The 19,019-nt window shown below is 37.6% G+C and overlaps 1 protein-coding gene across 1 annotated transcript in view; it reads right to left on the bottom strand.

The window, feature by feature from the left end:
- The window catches only part of LOC122789874 (integrator complex subunit 6-like), a 753,279-nt gene extending 744,225 nt beyond the window's left edge, over positions 1-9,054 (bottom strand). The window contains exons 1-2 of the mRNA XM_044057307.1: positions 8,799-9,054; positions 8,636-8,713 (exon numbers count right to left, since the gene is read on the bottom strand). Coding sequence (XP_043913242.1) covers positions 8,636-8,713; positions 8,799-8,966 — 246 coding nt within the window. The 5' untranslated portion in view covers positions 8,967-9,054. The remainder of the gene's footprint in view (positions 1-8,635; positions 8,714-8,798) is intronic.
- Positions 9,055-19,019: the final 9,965 nt, after the last annotated feature.

The raw sequence follows: 19,019 nt of genomic DNA, 5'->3' as shown, positions 1-19,019 counted from the left end.
ATGAATAGCTAACCTACATATTCTGACTGCAACATAGCAATACAGTTCCATAAACTAGGGATCCTGTGAAAATAAACAGGCCTCCAGGATCCCTACAAGTCCTTTCAGAAGTGATCATTTAGGCAGAGGAGTACATCCATACAAAGAGCAGATAAATCTAACATTCTAGAAAGCCCATAACTTACATATTTATTCTGGTCCTGTCTGGACAATGGAAACTGTTCACAATCCTAAGCTAAGCTTGAACAGCCTTTTACAATGCATGTGCCCTAGAAAGAGTATTCAAACTGTAAAGGTTGACCATGTAGCAGCTGCCATAATCTCCTCCAAAGGAGAATTTCACAGAAAGGCAGTGGATGCACCCTGAGCACAGATATGTTCACCCAGTCAGGGGTTTACCAAAGAACTGCACCCCCCCCCCCCCAACTACCTCCTGTGAAATCCCTTCTTGCATATCCACAGGGAGCAGGTCTTGATGACAGTCAAGGCCAAAAACACTGCTTCAATGGGCCCAGACAATATCCCCAAACTGCCTCCTAAACAGCCTCATATATAATCTAGCATAACCACTATGGGCACTCTTCAACTACAGCCTAAAATGAGGTTACATACAGTGTGAAGAGAGAGCTATAAATGGTCACACTTCTCCACAATGGTGGACCATAAACAGAGCCTGTGATCTACAGACCTTTCAGTCTGACAAGTTTAATATGTAAAGCCATAGATCAAATTACCATGAACATGGACAAGGACATTAGCATCCTACAGATACCTTTTCAAGGGAAAGTCTTGCCTTACTCAACCTGGTAGACTTCTTCAACAGGTTCACCAAGAATATAGATGAAGGAAAAACTATGCACACTGCCTACCTTGACCTGCCCAAGGTGTTTGATACAATCTCAACCTCACATCCCATAGACAATACAAGACAATAAGAAATCCAAATGGTACTGATTTAGTTCCTGATACTGTGGTATTAAATATCTCAGAGCTGGTTTTAACAGATAGCCAAATGAAAGTACTGAATTACGGATTAAAATTTATTCCAAAGGTTATACCGTGTTTATATGAATTGAAATGTGATGCATTTAAAATATGTTGTAAGGTACATCTAGCTTATCATTTTAATGTTTTTGAGTATGAACAAAACGTAATTAGCCAACATATGGATAATTCTAATGTAAGTGATGAAGTTTTCATACCTGCCATTCTGACTTGGAGGGGGATAATGATTATAATGCAGTCTTTTTGACACTACAGACATTACATACAAGAGCGACTTTACCCCCCCCTCCCATATAGACATGATGGTATTCAACACTTTTCCCACATGTTAAACTTTGCAATGGAATGTGAATTTGATGGTTTTATGAAAAATAAGAATGCTATTACTTATAATTTTACAGCTGATGAATAATGGAAAATTGAAGTATTGTCCAGAAACAGGAATGTTGTCATTAAACCCTCTGATAAAAGGGGTAAAATTGTTACAATGAATGCTTAATAATATTTAACTATGTGTATGACACATTTGGATGATAGGAAAACCTACAGTATTAATAATATCAATGAATATAAAAAAGCTATAACCTCAAGGCAAGTGGGTAGAAAACTCACGTTTTATGGAAATTAATCTGACGTGAAAATACTCAACAGTTCATAGAAAGTTTGAAGATGGGGGTAAATAGTTGCCATCCGCCACATACTAGTTTGTTTCTTCCATGTACTGAATGTTTAAGATTGAGGAGATTGTGTAATAATGAACAGGATTTTAATGTAGAGATGGAAAGGATGTATTCCATGTTTTTATCCAGAGGGTATAAGAGGGAATCTATACAGGCCTCTGTGAATAAATTAAAGGATACTGATTTTTTCTTAAATCATGACAAGTTTGTAAAGAATAATGAAATTCAAAAAATAAATAAATTTTGTAGGGAGAAGGGAAGATAGAGGGCAAATATATTTTTTTCCACTTATGGTGTGTTTAGCCCCTATCTTTATTAACTTGGTAAAATATTATTGGACATAGTTATTCAAGTATAATGACTTGGCTAAGATTTTTATCTCCATCATTAGGTATAGTATATGAAAAGGTAGAAACTTAAGAAATATTTTGGTACAGTCAATTTATATTTCCCATTTTGAATCCCACTTTTACTGTAAGTACATCTACAGGTACATTTGCTTGTGGCCACTGTAATGTGTGTCCATATATTACAAGAACCTTTGAGTATATTAATGGACAGACCTTTAGTCCATTAAAAAGATACAATTGTGATACAGAAGGGGTTATCTATGCTCTACAGTGCCCATGTAATTTTATTTATATAGAGGAGAGCAAGAGGAAATTTGTGTGTAGACTAGGAACATCAGAAATAAAAAAAAACTGGATAGTCCTGTTAAACATTTTGTTGAATTTCATGATTCTGACCCCTACTGCTTAAAAGCAACTATACAGGAGAAGATTCCTATGGGTTTTCACTCTGAAATTATGTAAAAGAAGAAATTGTTGTATAAAGAAAGTGCATTTATTTTAAAATTTAATACTATGGTTCCTTTGTGGCTTAATTTAGAGTGTAACTGCAAATGCTAATTTGAATTTATTTTAAATTGGTTAATTGCTGCTTTACTGTTTATATTTAAGAGGGTGTGCTTTATTCTTGTTTTATGTACTCCTTGAAGGCTTTGCCGAAGCGCTGGAGAAGTATTAAATTTATTGGATTGGTTCCTGGCTGTTTTCTTCTGTTTTTCTGTTTTCATTTTAGTTTTCTTTTGCATAGCTATATTTGCGTTTGATACAATACCCCATCCAGGTATTGTTGACAACTCTCAGAACTAGGTATAAATCTCTGCGTAACTTGCTGGATCACAGGCTGGTTCACAGAAAGGAACCAAGGCATCAGGACTGGTGAAGCCACTTCAACCAGGAGACTGGTCACCAGTGGAGTACCCAAGGGCTCTATGTTGGGCCTGTGCCCGTTTGGCATCTACTTTTCAGAAGGCACAGCTAATATCGAAGGCCTCTGGCACACCAAGTTTGCAGATTACTGTAAATTGAGAGCCAGAGACTGCCCCCATGTCACCAATATCCTACAAGTGGGTATAACACAAACAACTGAGTTTTAATCCACGGTTCTGGCACCAATGGAAAATGCATTATTGTACCCTTTGGGAAGTTATCCACCCAAGCCAATTACCCCAATAATAGAACACCCATAAGAGCTGACCTGGCAGTTAGAGATTTGAGAACATATGTAAACAGTAATTTGGCTACCGACCAACATGTAGCCAAGACAGTTAGAAAATCATTCTATATCGCCTAACTCATAAGCAAGGGTATGGCATCCAAGTCCAATGAAGTTATTGTACCACTCTACTCAGCCCTTATCTGAACTTTCATTGAATACAATGCCCCCTTTGGCATTTACCTTATTAGGCATTTGCAACAGATAGAATGCCTTCAAACAATTCTCACCAGGAGAATCCAGGGTATGAATACCTAGTCCTACATAAAGCGCCTTAAGGCTCTCTCTCTTTACTCAGAGGTGATCTTTACCTGGCGTACAAATCATCCTCAGACCCAGCTCTGATAAACCTCTCGCACATCTGCAAAACAAGCACCAGATCCAAGAATCTGTAACTTGCCCGTGACATAAATAAAACATGTTGGAGGTGTCTCAAAGGATCCCAGTACTATGGAACAGACTCTCTATCCAGGAAGGATGGAAGCAATTGACCATCTTTCCTAAAGACTTGTGTAATAAAGGTAGAACCCAAGTTGGTTCATTAACATCTTAAACAACAAAACAGTTATTCGGTCTGTTTGAACAGTTTGGAAAAAGAACGGACTGATTAAGGCTGGTCTGAATGGCCACTTTTGGTATAAAGATGAACCAGTTCCAAGTGTGACCCTATCTGGATGCAATACCAGATAAGGAAGCTTGGGGAATAAAGCATGATATTTCAATGCTTTTTGTGGAAATAACGGCTACCAGAAGAACAATCTTCTAAGTCAGAAATGTAATCTCAACATTTAGTCAATTTTTCCAGCACAACATTCAAGCCCTAAGCTAGAGCAGTGCAAGCCAACAGTGGACAAGAGTGAAAAACTCCTTTGAAAAATATTTTGCATATCTTGTTACATGCTTTAGAAGATATAGAAAAACACTGATGAAAAGATATAGTTGCTAGTACTTTTTTTTTTTTATCTGACAAAAAGTTAAGCACTTGGCCTGCAGATGCTGAAAAAATGAAGTCGGTGTTCTGAATAGCTCAAACAGAATATTTCTTCCATTTGCCTTTGTAAATTTTCTTTATAGAAGGTATTAAAGATCTTTGAGATGAAGCAATCAGACTGAACACCTTAGAAAAGAACTGGTCCCTGGCCACCACTGGAAGTGGAGAAATCATGCAGTCACATTCAGAGACCAGATGTCCAGCTGTGGAAGCCTAAACAGATGAGAGAAGACAAGCGTGCTGCAGAAGAGATCTTGTCGAGAACAGGCCAGAGAAAGGAAAGCCATATCTGGCATACCCAGAATAGGGCTATGATAATGCCCTTTGCTAGCATATTTTGGCTTTTTGGAGTAACCTAATTATGAGGAAAAATGGAGATGTGTACAATAGACCTACGGACCAATCATGTCAGAATGAGTCTCTTGGTGACTGTTCCTCATAGGAGATGATGGTGAAGAAATTATCATGCATTTAGTGAACACCTAAGGGGCTGCAATGAATCCAAATGGCAGTCCTCAAAATCATAATGATTGGTTCCCAGCTAAAAGTGTAGAATTCTCCTAGATGACTTTACTATTTTGACATGCATGCATCCACCTGGTAATCTAGGCCTGCAAGCATGGCAGGATGGACTGCACATTGACCAAAATGACTCCCTGGTTCAGTCAAATTAGGGGAGGAGATCAGTCTGAAGCCCTGTGTCTTTTTGTGCACCAATAAGAATCTGGAGTAGAATCCAGACCCCTTCTGGTCTAGTGGGATCTCTTAGAGGGCTCTTTTCAGAATGAGAATATTTACTTCCTGTTAAGCTGCCCTCCTCTGTTAGGGTGGAACTGTTGGAAGATGCAAGGGTGCATTTTTTTTTTAGACACAGTCAAAAAAAGGACTAGAGTAGCCATTTTTCCCCTTATGATGACCACCCAATACAGGTAGATACAGGGAAAAGTCATCACAGAGGTGACTTGTCAATCAGTTTTCAGTGTCTGGAGAGGACCAAAACATACATTAGAATACTACTGGAATATTAATGAGTGTCTGTACCAGTTCCTTCCTCCCCACTCAAACATCCAGAACATAAACTAGTCTTTTTCAGATGAGAACTTCAATAATTGCTTACAGACATCATCAAATGTAAGGAACTATTAGGTACTTACAAAATAAAATGTACTCAATCCCTAGCCTTTACAAAAACAGAAGTAGATGATACACATGACTGAACTGTAGCCCTCTCATAATAAATATACCGTGAAGGATCTCTACTGAACTCCTCTGTCCCAAGGCAAGAAGTGAGGTAAAACTATGTGTACAAGTTCTCTAAATAACAGAAGTGCTCATGACACCGAAAAAAAAAAAAAAAAAAGCTTTGCTTTGAAGGAGAAAGTTTAGCATCATGAAAGCCAGCCTCTTCAACTTCAGTGCAAACCCTATGCACTTCACTTGTTAAGGTCTTTTCTGCAGACTGCTATCCTGAAAAGAAAATACTTCTCCTTCAGTTAGCTATGAAACTCAGTTTTTAAGACTCCACCTATAAAACTTTTAGACTTTATCCTGCTAGACATGTAAAACTAGGAATATGTTAAATTAAGGTAAGCAATGTCTAAATACACACCACAGCAATGTCATTTCTTTCATCCATCTCACTAATAACCCATCAAAAACATGTCACAACGGGATGCAAATTTCGCTGCAAGAAGGGCCATTTGCTGATTATCTACAAGTTGCAATAAAACTGGTAGATAGTTTACAGGTTGTTTCTTTACTTCTCAAAAGCTTTGCATACTAATAACCACAAGTTTTTAGGACTCTGCCTGTACTAGGATTGTCAAGTAGGCTTCCCAGTTCTCTTTTGTTCTATTCTATATAAACCTGTAAAAAACACGCAGCACTACTGCTGCCACGTGACTTTACTGCAAACTCTACATTAAGCATGCACACACACGTTTATCCATGAATAAGAAAAACTGTCTCAAAACAAACTGCTGTTCAATAAAACCTAAACTCATTCTCTTTGGTTGCACACCTGCTGCCAAAAATCCAACAAGTCGCACCAGTAACAACCTTCCTGCTGTACATAAACTCAAAAGATTCATGCTGATCAAATGTCATGCACAACACTAAACAAGTAGATCACCTTCCTAAACAAACTCTGATAGAACAGGTTACCAGAACCGGTATCCTTAAAAGGGGCAGCACCATTTTTACCCAAGGTATCAACTCTTAAAATGCATGCTGTTTTTATACTCCTTGTTCCACCAAATGTAACCTCCTGCACTAGGCAATTTTGTAACTGCATGTTTCTATTCAAAGCAAACGATTAACCATCCACTTGTTAACCCAAGGAACATGCTTACCACTGTGTACATTACTGATTTTTTTCAGTCAGTTTATAATCCAGGTCACGGGTAAAAAAGGATCTTTGGAATAACCCATTTACTGGGTTAGAAAATGTCAACTGCCTCCACAGTTCGGACTAGCCCATTTACGCAGTCAGCAAATATCAAAGTTTATGTACCTCCACAGATCTGCCTTGCCTATCAGGGCCTCCAGAGTAACCTTTACACATATCCAACCAGTTGGATTCCCTGATGCACAAACAGTATCCCCATGTCATGACCACAAACCAGTTTTGAATGTAACAAAGTATGGCAACACAATCTGAGGGGGAAATCATTTGGTAAAGCTGTTAAAAGATTATCCTAGTCAACCAATCACAATTCATAAGCAAATGCATCAGTGATGCAGAAAACTGACTCAGGTTATGTTTTTCAAATACAAACTGACAGCCCTCAAATGGCAAACTTTTCTTTTAAATAACAGGTGCACCTATGCAATTACTACTTGTAAATAACAATTAAACCTATTTAACCATTACAAGTACTTCACTATTCTACTTAACCATTACAAATGAAATTACTGCCCTTTAATACACACTGCTAGAACCCCTAAAAAGTGTTGATAAAAACATACTTTGATTAATCTTATCAATATTAAAAATAATAATATCCTTAGTAAATATCCAGCTATTCCAACTTATTTTAATTTACTGTATTGGCTTGAAATGAGCAAGACTATAGCACATATCTACAAAGTGTTATTTGTCGGTAGCAGACAGCCCCAAAGCAAAAGTATAGCACTGCACCAGTTTCCGCTAAAATGTCACTTACCGTACGTGCACTTCTATCTGTAACTCCTTTCCATTTGTACACCCCCGTCAGTATTCGGCAAATTATCTACATTTTATACAACCACTTACAGTTCAGTTAAACTTTACAATCAACATTACGATTATCATTTTAATTGTGTAAATGCACGGTGACATTGTACTGGAAAAAATTGACCATTAAAGACTAACTAAACACACTTCTGACTGCTGAAAGATCTGCACTCTGAACAGTTAGAAGACTTTTACAGCAAAACTTTCCGGATACCCACTGGCAAAAAAAATCCGGTGCTGCAATTTATAGTTTCAACAGCAAGTACAGAGGTAGCCAGACAAATGGCAAATTTATGGAAACACTTTATGCTGGACCATACACACAGACAAGGAATACAAATATGGAACACTATCACAAAACACACCCATACAAATGATTTTTCCATTAACTGACAGCAAGCTAGAGTTGATACAAAGGATAAATGCAGTACTGCACACGGGTATTTAGTCACTAAAACACAGTAGCAGCCCAAATACACATACATAAAAGTAAATGCACGCAATACACTCAGAATTCAGTGATTCCTGAGCATTTAAAGGGTACAATTTTACTTTATTAAATCTAGTAAAACTAGAACGCCAAGGTCAGTAAAGTACTAAACGAAGTAGCTCAAGTTCATCCTTTAAAACGAAGTAAACATAAATTAAAAGATAATGCTTTCTTCTGTGCCCGACTAGACCGAACCTGCAACTTGTGAAATCAATTTATGACCCTTCAAACAATATGTGTCACAATACAATCTAAAAAGTATACTTATAAGACATACACACTGCGATAAACTAGAAACTTTATAATGACAGACCGATTTGCAAGCTACACATGCTGAATGTGTAGTACATCAAAATAAACTTTGGTCATAGTTATTTGCCAATCATTACTAAGCAGCAAGAACACAAACCAAACAGGAAAAAAGTAAAGTCGTCCTATCAGGGTAGCCGAAATCGCAACTACCCGATGACGTCATGAGTCTAATAATTCTCCCCACCTCCATCTCAGCAGTTCAGCCATACAAAAGCAAAATGTCCGCCATCTTCAGAGGTTGCACCCGACTACTCTGCAATTTCTCAACAAAATTCAACCCTACAGTGACGTTTTTCCGCGGCCAAAACTATCATGTCACCTATATGAAGGGCCAAAGATGGTATACAGTCAATATTAAAGTTTAAAAAGACACAAATGTTTACCTTAATGCAGTAGGGTGGTTCATCAAATGTAACTAGCATGTACCTGTCTCCCCTACTAGCTGGATCACGGGCTCGCAGCTGTTGAAGAAAACAAGAAAACGTTAATTTTATGGGACTTTTGCCTTGGGATTTCAAATCTGTTTTTTTGGCTGCGCGTCATTACCTTCATAAATATTTCAACCGCACCTTTAGCAATATCCAGATAAGTCGTACCCAGATAAGTCCGCTGGTTCATAGAAGCGGACGTGTCTATTAAAAAAAGTAGAATAGGCATTTTAATGTAATGTTTTGTTTGAAATAGAATAGTTTTTGGCCCTGCAACTACGTGCATTCGACCCCAAAGGGTCGCTATGCCGCTTTAAATGCTACCTCGAGCTCTGTCTCTCTTTAACTGAGCTTCAGCTCACTGATAGCTAACTTCTCTTCCTAACCTAACCAAGAGCCACGTGATTGCTCAACTGCCATTGGTTAGAAATTATAGCTCTGTTATTAAATATTTATGAGGACCAAGTAGTGTAAGACAGTGGAGTAGCTTTCGCAGGATTGTGGGAGGTGGCGTTTCATAGCTGTATATTATTAAATACAGAGAAAGGGCAAGGGCAAATCTTGACCGCGTTGCTATTCTGGTGCAGTTGTGATCAAGGACCGTGGTACTTATCAGTTACTAAAGAAAACATGGAGCGGTGTTTCAGGAACTTCCAAGGTAGCAGTTAATTGGTTGCGTCACGAAGAATTAAGACAAGATATGAACAATTGTCTGCTTTACAAGGATGTATTTTGGTCTTAGCGTCAATATCAACGGATGTAGCGGAGGCGGGATTCCAGGTCCCGATGGCCGTAGGCTCAAATGATTAGTGGTACTGAATAAGAAAACGCTAGTATTCTTTGAAGGCATTAGTTTTTATTAAGTGGTTTGGGGAGTGGATACTGTAGAATATATATGTACACCATCATATGTTAAGATGGGTAGGAAAGCTTTAATTTCAGTTCCTTTGTTGGTTGAATGTATGGTGATAGTATCGAGTCGTAGCAGATGGTGGCGTCTGTAGTATTTTGTGCGAAAAAAACGTTGCTTTGCCTCCCCAGCACTTGTGAAGATGAATTGTCAAGTCGGGGCCACGCGCGTGACGTGATGCTCTGCACTGTAGCTACTATACCAGTAACACAAAACCAGGTTTGACTGTAGTACTTGGGGTAATGATTATGTAGTGTGGCGATTCTGTTGACGTTTATGGACCATGTGGTACTTTTTCATGTATGTAATTTTTACTTTATTTTTTATCTGTGTAGAAAATTGTTCTACAAGGGCCCATTTCTACGACAGCCTCAGATAAATGAAATATGAAAACATTAATACAGATTGAAGTTATACCCTGTGCAAAACTATAGGAACAATCGTATTGTAAAGATTACATGATATTTATTTAAGACTTCATAATGCATTGACAGTAAACGTGGACGGAAAATTAATATTGATGTAATAGTAGTACAAAAAATTCGGAAAGGTGCATACATACATGTTGAGGATGTTATATGTGCTGCAGGTATTCTAGATCGCAGTGGCAAAAATCAGCTATGTAGACACAAAAATATATCCCCTTATTTTCTGCAGAGTTAAGATATTCTTTGAAAGGTAAATCAGCTGTCGCAGGGAGAAGGAAGAACCCAAGATGACAGAGAATTGTATGACGTTAAGGTTGTCAAAGACTGTAGTAACTTGTGAAGACGGGAAAAACAGGCAATGGAGGATTGGATTTCTGCATGTGTCTCAAAGCAATCAATGGCTTACATCCGAAATTATTTGTATGCAAACTGCAAATGTGGACAGAATAGATAATCTCAAGTGAACAAGTAAAATATATTAAAGCTCTTCTGTTTAAAGTAATCTTTTATTTTTAAGTAGAATATTTTTAAGTGGGTATTACTACGAAAGAGAAATTATTTGTTACTAGCTACAAATATTTTGTGTAAGCTGATTAATGTCAGTGGATTCAAAATAAGTGTGGCTAGGTATTTGAAGAAGGTGTAGGGTGTATCCCAGGTTGAAGTGTAAAGATGCATTAAGGGGAAATTGTTGCCTTAAAGATAGTACAGTATCACAGTCCAAGGAACCTGTGTAGGAGATCACTACATGGGATTTTGCAGTATTTCAGCATATGCAAGGGTAGCTCCTGAAGTATGTGTTCTATTGCCAGTACAGTCAGTAGCCACATGGGTATGTGCTTGCTCGCTCTGCTTGGTGCTCTGAATTTAGGGTTAATGTCTGTCTCAGTCCTCTCAGGTCAGTCCTGATTTGGGCTTTTTTGTTTGGTGCATGGGGGCATGAGAGGGCACATTTTTTATATTTTAATTGGAAAATGTTTCTTAATTTCCTCCAAATACCACAGTAAAATGTGATATTTGCCTCTGAAACACACTGATATGACATAAAGCACACAAAAAAAATTCTAAGGGTTGATTTTGGTAACAACGTGAGCAAGTGTTTTTGCACTTGGGCTCTTCTGCAAAAGTTAATTTTTCAGTAAGAAATGCCCTGCTTTGAGCATCTGGAAATATGGTATCTATAGTCCAGCAGGCTCTAGACGTTTTTTTTTTTTTTTTTTTATTACAGCCTACCGGTCAGAATTGATTGTTGGCAGTACTTAATTCTTAATCTTGCAGGCATCTTTCTTAGTAGAAGGTGACCACAGAGGATACTTTTAAGCTGTGAGGTATTCACACAGTCGGACTGAAGCTCTGCTAGGTTGGGAGGAAGTAGCTGACATTTGCTCACCCATCCTGTTGGGAGGCATTACACCGTAAGCATAACACTTAAAATGACATATAAAAGAACACTTGCATGCATCTCGTTAAAAACTCCGCATTCTGCACTGTTTTAAACAAAGCTAGGTGACTTTCGTCTAAAGTCTGTTAAAAATTACCCCATACAGAGTAATGCAGTACACCCAAGTGCTGCCCAAATGAAGAAATTGTCTGCATGGTTATTAAAATTCTTCTGAGTGTCTCAAGCCCATATTTTCAATCAAGAGGTCTACAAAGGATCTAAGTGAGGGGGCACTTTCCCACCAATAATTGTACCTTGCAGCAACTATCAGTGTTTTTTTTTTATATTGCTTCTTGTTTGTACATATGTAGTGATGTGTAAATGTTAGATTTGGGCAGTCAGTGGAGGGGGAGTTTGGGGAGGAGTGCTATTGTTTATAGGGGAATAGCTGGTAGATGCCCCTTCATTGTTTTGTTTGTCCCCAGCCACAGTGAGAAGAATGCAGGACAGAATTCTGATCTGGAGTATGTGAGTAATTTAAAAAAAATACTGTCAGTGGTTTTATGAGTTTGGGACTCATGGGCAAAGTTGTAGGTTAGGGAGAGTCTGTGTGTCTAATTTTATTTTTAAATCTTGTGGCTGCCTAGGGAAGGAGTGATCTAAACATGGGATTAAAATTGCTCCAGTTCTCATTATTTATGTATGCATGTATTTATTACTTTTTATTTTGTCCTCTTTGGGATATCCATGGTCACCGGCCCAGTTTCCAGTGCCCTATGTCCACACCGGGCCTACCAGCCTGTTTCGTACCCCTGGACTTGTGGTATTTGTGGATCCCAAAAGTGTTGTGGGGGCTTGGCCACCTTCACTTGCTTCTTGGAGGAGTTTAAATGCCCTGCCCCCCCCCTCGTTTTCTGCAATGATTATTGCTGACATTGACCTGCAAATGCATAACAAAAGATTTGGAAGCAGGTAGAGCAGCCTATACCTAGCCAGCATTTTAATCTTATGAAAAAAACACTTAAAGGTATTGGTAGTCTCTCTAATTGTTATCAACTCAAAGAAAAAATAAATAAATGCCAAACTGTGGGCTAGGGTAGAGTTATGTCAGTGTATATGTACATAAGAGTTTTTAACTAGTAAAGGAGACACGTATTGGTTGGGTAGTGTGAAAACAGTTGTCTCATCTTATCTTGCTTTTTTTTTTTTTTTTTTTTTTTTTACTGAAGTTGGAATTTTGTACATTTATAAATTTTTTCATATTATGCAAGTCACAAACAAAAGTTCTTAAAACTATATATGTATGTGTGTGCATGGGTCCACTTCTTAATTTCGAAAGATCACAATCTTGATATTCATAATATCGATCCCAGAATATCGAGGTTGTGAAATCTTGAAATAAAAAATAAACATGACAACTCCTAAAACCATGTTTTTGCAGGGGGGAAAGCCCCCCTGCAACTTAAATATACTAACTCCAAGATCGCGCTATAGTGAAGAGAATGGTAATGTTCCTGTTCTGCACTGTATTGCGATGTACACTAGCATTCTCTTCACTCTGCAGCTATCTCGGAGTTAGTATATTTAGGTTAAAGGGGGTGTGGTGGGTGCAGGGGGGCTTGCCCACTTGCAAAAGCATGGTTTTAGCAGTTGTCATTTTTTTTTTTTTTTTTTCTTAATCTCGAGATTGTGATCTTTCGAAATTAAGAAGTGAACCCATGCATATATTTTTTTTTCTTGAAACTGCATCCCTTGTTTTTATTTCTCCAGGTTACTCAATTTTTATTTTCCCATTAATGTTGAATATTTGAAACCAAGTAAAGCTTTAAACATATCTCTAGATGATCACTCGTGTCATTTCTTTGTATTCCTAATTGACCACGTTACCTGGGCTAAAAAACATTTATCTGAATGCCAGCATAAGGAATAAAACCTCCAAATTCTAAACATTGCTGGACATGTGTAAGCTGCATATTTTGGCCACCACAGAGACCTAGGCTTTTTTTTTATATAGCTAAACTGAAATGAGCTTCCATGAGTATTCTATAGCTTAAAAACAAATGTTTGTAGGAGGAGTTGTCTAATCAGCTTCATTCCATCATGTGGTGGTACAGCATTTAAGAAAGTTAGACGGTTCATAGTTACTAGCCTAGCTGCCTTTGTGGATTAGTTTAAGCCTAGACAGTTTCCCTCAAAGATAAGAATCAAAACCTCTACTTTGTGTCTGTAAGGTAAACACCTTAGTCATTATGCTTGGTATACCCCGAGATAAAGTATACTTCTTTCTAACGCAAGGAAATATGGACATGGGGAATGTAATTCTATTAAATCAGAATGAAATAATCCTTTGTAATTTTAGTAGCCAGGGAAAGGAACACTACAGCCATTAAGAAGCTAACATAGATTGCACTGTAGACAGCACCCATATCTGATCACCTGACCTGTGAATTGTTAGAAGTGGTTCACTATCAAAAGCCTTGAACAGCTCAAGGCATAGAACCTTAACAGTATTTCTTACCTGAAAAACAGAAAACACAGAATTGTTAGTGGAACCTCTAGCCAAGAAAGATCATTGTTGAAGAACATCTGCCTGTGGTCTTTATTTACTTTGTCGTAGATACGTTTGTGACATCAATGGTGGGAATTCTGCATTTCTTGACTGCTGATGATTCATTACTCATTTTGTGAATTTCTGATCTTGTCTTCGTAACAGCTAAGCTGTTTGGTAGTTTTAGCGTTCCGTTGCCTTAAGACTGGGTCTTGTTTTTAAAAAAAATATATTGTGTAACTTGAGTGACCAACATCATCAAGGCAGAAATGATCATATGCAGTCATATTTGCAAGTGTGACCTGGCCTGCACAGAAGCCTTTGCTAGCATTAAATATGTTGGTTGCCATGGATTTGGTACTGATCACTGAAGGTCATGCCTGATAATAAATAAGACCTAATCGGCTTGTGGAATGCTATACAGAACTAAAATACACATGGCACCTGTATTTGTTATAGCTGTTGCTCATTCTGTGTTACTACCTTAGCTGCTGTTTACCTCTAAACTAAGAAACCTAATGCAACATGATATTAATAAAACTTCTGTAATGTTGAAACATTGGCAAGTTTGCGATGGATTAACTTAAACAAGTGAATTACTAAGTAGAAACTTTGTAGTTCCATGGGGCATCCATTGTCTCTTACCAGAAACACCCTTACTGAGTCCTTGCCATCATACTCAAGGAATTTAAAGTTCTTTTGTGTGATTTACCTAAAACAAGAGTTTGTGGGGAGTTGTGTTCCTTGTAATTAAGGACATCCACTGTTGTCATTGTTTTGGCAGCTGCATAAGGGTATTTTATATCTGACCCTTACTGGATCGTTGCCAGTTTTGTTGCTGAGAATTCCAAAAATGATTATTTTTGTGTACTTAAAACCTTGTGATAATCATAGAAAATAAAAACCGTGGTCATGTTATGACTTTCTTTTTCATATAACTATTAAGACTCAGAAATTCTCAGATTATTTTTTAAACAATCAGACCTAACCTGATAGACACCACCTTAAACTAGGTTATTACAAGCCAGTAATCCAGAGCACTGTTAACTGTTGATCTTGTTGACCTTGATAATTACAGTCTGATTTTGCTTTGCTCAAGTAATTTTAATTCTAAAATTCCAAGCTGAGCAATTAACTTACGTTCCCTCTTTTATGAGGTATCCCTTCATGATGTTCAGCCAATAAATGATTGTGTATTGCTGCAATTTCTGAATGATGAGTTTCCCTTGTATGAATAGTGGTACGGGTCCTCACATCTGATAGAGCTTGACTTTAATGCAAAAATAAATCCACTCCAAAAATCTTAACTACACCAAAAAATAAATAAATAAATAAAATAAAAGGCTGTTAATTCAAAACACTGCTGAAACATGCCAGCTCCCACCTTTAGCATTCTCAGAAGAGCTCTGGAAAAATGAATTTCACTCCTGTACTGCTGTTCGTTAAATAACCTTGTTTTTGCTTAAAACATTTGCTTGCATCACTAACGTTTATGGCTTGCATATATTTCCTAGTTCCCTTGTTACTTTACATCTTGACCCATTTTATTTCCCAGACAGTAGACCTCCCCTAACACTGCTTTATGCCAGTGAAAGAAACGTATATGTATGTAAATCTCACCAGATGTTAGCTTTGTTCACATCTTGGTAACATTGCAGATTGAATTTAGAACTGCTTGCCAGGAAACCAATTTCAGGACTAAAGTCGTCAACATTGCTTCCAGAGTGAGAACCTCACCGTAAAACTAGACTGTTCTCGGTGTCTTTCTGCTTTTGATGTGTTGAACAGCAAAAGACATAATCAAAATTGTCTTTGCAAAAGCACCAAAACAATACAGCCTGATATGCAAAAGCTCATAGCAGCTGAAATGCAATTTAACCACCACCATAAAAATTAATCCTGTACCTCATCAGTGTGGATGACTGTGACCCTACCCACACAGATTGTCACTATGAGACTGCATTACCTTACCATAGAAATGCTGTGTTACTATCATGTTTCTGTGACCCTGAAGTAAGAATACTTAAGGGAGGGAGTTTCTTACACGGAGTGTGTAAAAGAGCTTACCTCCCACATTGTTTGTTTTATTGTATTTTAGTTACAAATGAAAAGTGAAGAATTATTGATTATAGTGAGCCATCGAAGCGTGAAAAGCTAAGTGGTCAAGACATTTACTGCTGTCTGTATTATCTGTTGTATTTGCTATCACTTTTCACAAAACTGATCAACATAAAGGTACATCTGATACCCTTGTCTGGATTCTCACCAATAAGCCACAGTCCATTATAACCATATGTGTGCTAGTTGTTGTGGTTGGAGATCATTGCCAATTATTTGCTACCTGGAAAACATTTTGAACACTGGTGATTTAAAATTCTTGTTAGTGTCCTTTCATTAAAGCACTTTAGCCATTAGAAGTCATGGTTTGACAAGTAAACTCGGTCCCTGTCAAGTCTTCCAAGACTGCATGGTGCTCTCTGGTACTTAATTCACATTGTCCTTGATATACTGGGTTCTGTGACACTTGTTAGAAAGGTGCAGTTAAAAATCTGGAACACCGAAATGGGTTATTCATCATCTTAAAGAACTAATCCAATCACACATTAGAAGGTTTTGAAAAATAAATCTCTGAAATAATTCCTTCTTAAGGATTGTTTGTTTGTGTCTTTCGGCTTTTCCCGGTTAGGGGTCGCCACAGCGGAACTCCGGTCCGCTAATAATTGTCTTGCTCTGTGGCGACAACGCTACCGCAGTACCACCACCACAGTACATATATTCATCTACATGGTTTAAAACAATAACTTGTAAATATGCATATATCTTTCTCCTTGTACATATTACATGTATACTGTATTAATGCTTATTCGTATTGTATTTTTTTTGGCAAACTTTGTAGACCCTATTGTATTCCTGTTATTGTTCTCAGTGTAATTTTTTTCTACCCAGGTCATGACTGAAAAGGCTGAATTGACCAGCTCACTTAACCTGGTAAACAAATTGTAAATAAATACGTTTGAACTCCTCCCATCTTCCGTGTCGCTGTATTTACTGTTGCTAAAGAATTCGGTACTTTGGTACTTGCATCCCTTTAATGTTACCATTCATTCAAAAGTGTAAGTACTACTTACATCCTGATATTATCATTACAAGCATTATTCTGGTCAGCAATTTAGACTATGCATGGTATGAATGTATATCTAGGTGCTTACTGCAGGCCTTTGATTAGCTGATAATGACACACACAAAAAAAACCTTCAGTTGTGGAAAATGGCTATTTTTTTTCTTCAGAAACCCAAACAATTGTAGACTTGTTTAAATTGTTTGGCTTAATATATTTGTAAACAGGATAATGTAATGCATACCATACTTGAGGAAACATTACTATCATCTTGAACATTTAACATATGTTTGACTACACCTCAGTAATGATACTGCACTTTTAACATTGTTTGGCACAGCTGAACAATGCACCAATAACCAGTGCTTTATTCCTAGACCTTTCAAATTACTCAGTAAAACTCTGGAATGCAGTGTGTCATAAATTTGATGCTGTTGTAGAAGTGAATCCTGTTGCAAATATGCAACTTTTCAATAACTTTTCCAGTAAATGCAAGGCTAGAGGTGGGGAAGTAGTTATCAAGATAATGTGATTCAGGACTGAGAACACTTCACCACCTTTTCATGCAGTGAATGGAAAGATTTTAAGAATAGTGTTTGATTAAGTCATAGGGTCCAGGAAGTAAAGGGCAGTCCAACAGTTTTGTCAAACATGGGCTCAAACTAAGACAGGTTGTACACTTAAAAGCACTGAGATAAGTTCAAAGAAATTTAAAGCTGAAACTCGTAAGAAAACAAAGGGCCCTAGATAGAGTTTGTACAAGGATACTGCAATCTTCTCCAGAATTTTGTCATGTTGGCCTTAGTTCATAGGATGCTTTCTGCTACTTTATAGATATATTCTGTATGGTTATTGTTATTCTCCTTAAAGGCCTGCATCCAAAATCCCAGTCTCTCCTTATTTCATTAGCTTCTCCCCCTATTTCGTTATCATCTCTTTCCACTATGAATTATAGTTTTCTGCTTGTGCTATGAATAGGAGCCTTAACTGTGATGATCCGAAATACCCCTTCAAATCAGGTAATCCCAGTCCACCCTGTTCTGCTGGAAGAATCAGCTTATCCCACTCGACTCTTGTTGTCTTCCCCTCTCAGATAGTCCTTCAGCTCTTTATTAATTGCAATCCACAGCTTCACTGGTTGATAAAAAAATATGCCTGACCTCGGTATAAGACTATTTGGGCTAAAAACGTTTGAACTCCTTGTATCTTACTATCCATATAACAAAGCTTCCATTTTCTCAGTTTTTGTATTATCTTTTGTTTATTCTCTTCCCACGTATCCAGTGCCTCACCAGGATCACTTTTAATCCATACTCCTAAATATTTCATTCTGTCATGTCCCCATAAATGTGGATATTGCTGAACCAATTCATATGTGGGTATATAATTTGCCGCTATTGCCTTTGTTTTAGCTTCATTAATTTTGTTTCCCGAAAAGATTTCACATGGTCTGAAAATGTCCCACAACACTGTAATGTATCTTTCTGGTTTTGTCAGGTATTAAATTGTATCATCTGCAAACATGGTCAGCTTTTCCTGACTACCATACCAATTATATCCTTGAAATTCCGAGTCCTTTATTTTCTTTGCCAGTGGCTCTAAATATAATGCAAATAACAAAGGGGAAAGAGGACACCCCTGCCTGGTTCCTCTTCTCAAGCAGAAATTATCAGAGAGGACCCCACCTACTTTAATTTTTGCCTACAGTCCCTCATTTAGCCTAATCAACCTTATAATTTTTTCAGGAAATGGAAATGCTTCCATTGCCCTGCTCATAAAAGTCCCAGCTTACTCTGTAAGATTAACATTATCTTCTCATACTTTTGTATCACTCCTCTGTTATGGTTCCAAATTTCAAAGTCTGCATACATGTTACATATGCCACATATGTTGATAAAGAACCTCAAGATTGCCTGTACCAACATATATAGCACTTGTATCAAGTGTGCAAACT

This window comes from Protopterus annectens, chromosome 15.part0 (assembly GCF_019279795.1).
Source record: "Protopterus annectens isolate FY-2018-M chromosome 15.part0, PAN1.0, whole genome shotgun sequence".
NCBI classification, from domain to species: domain Eukaryota; kingdom Metazoa; phylum Chordata; order Ceratodontiformes; family Protopteridae; genus Protopterus; species Protopterus annectens.
The sequence above is the reverse complement of the archived record's forward strand: the minus strand, read 5'-3'. Positions and strand labels throughout refer to the sequence as shown.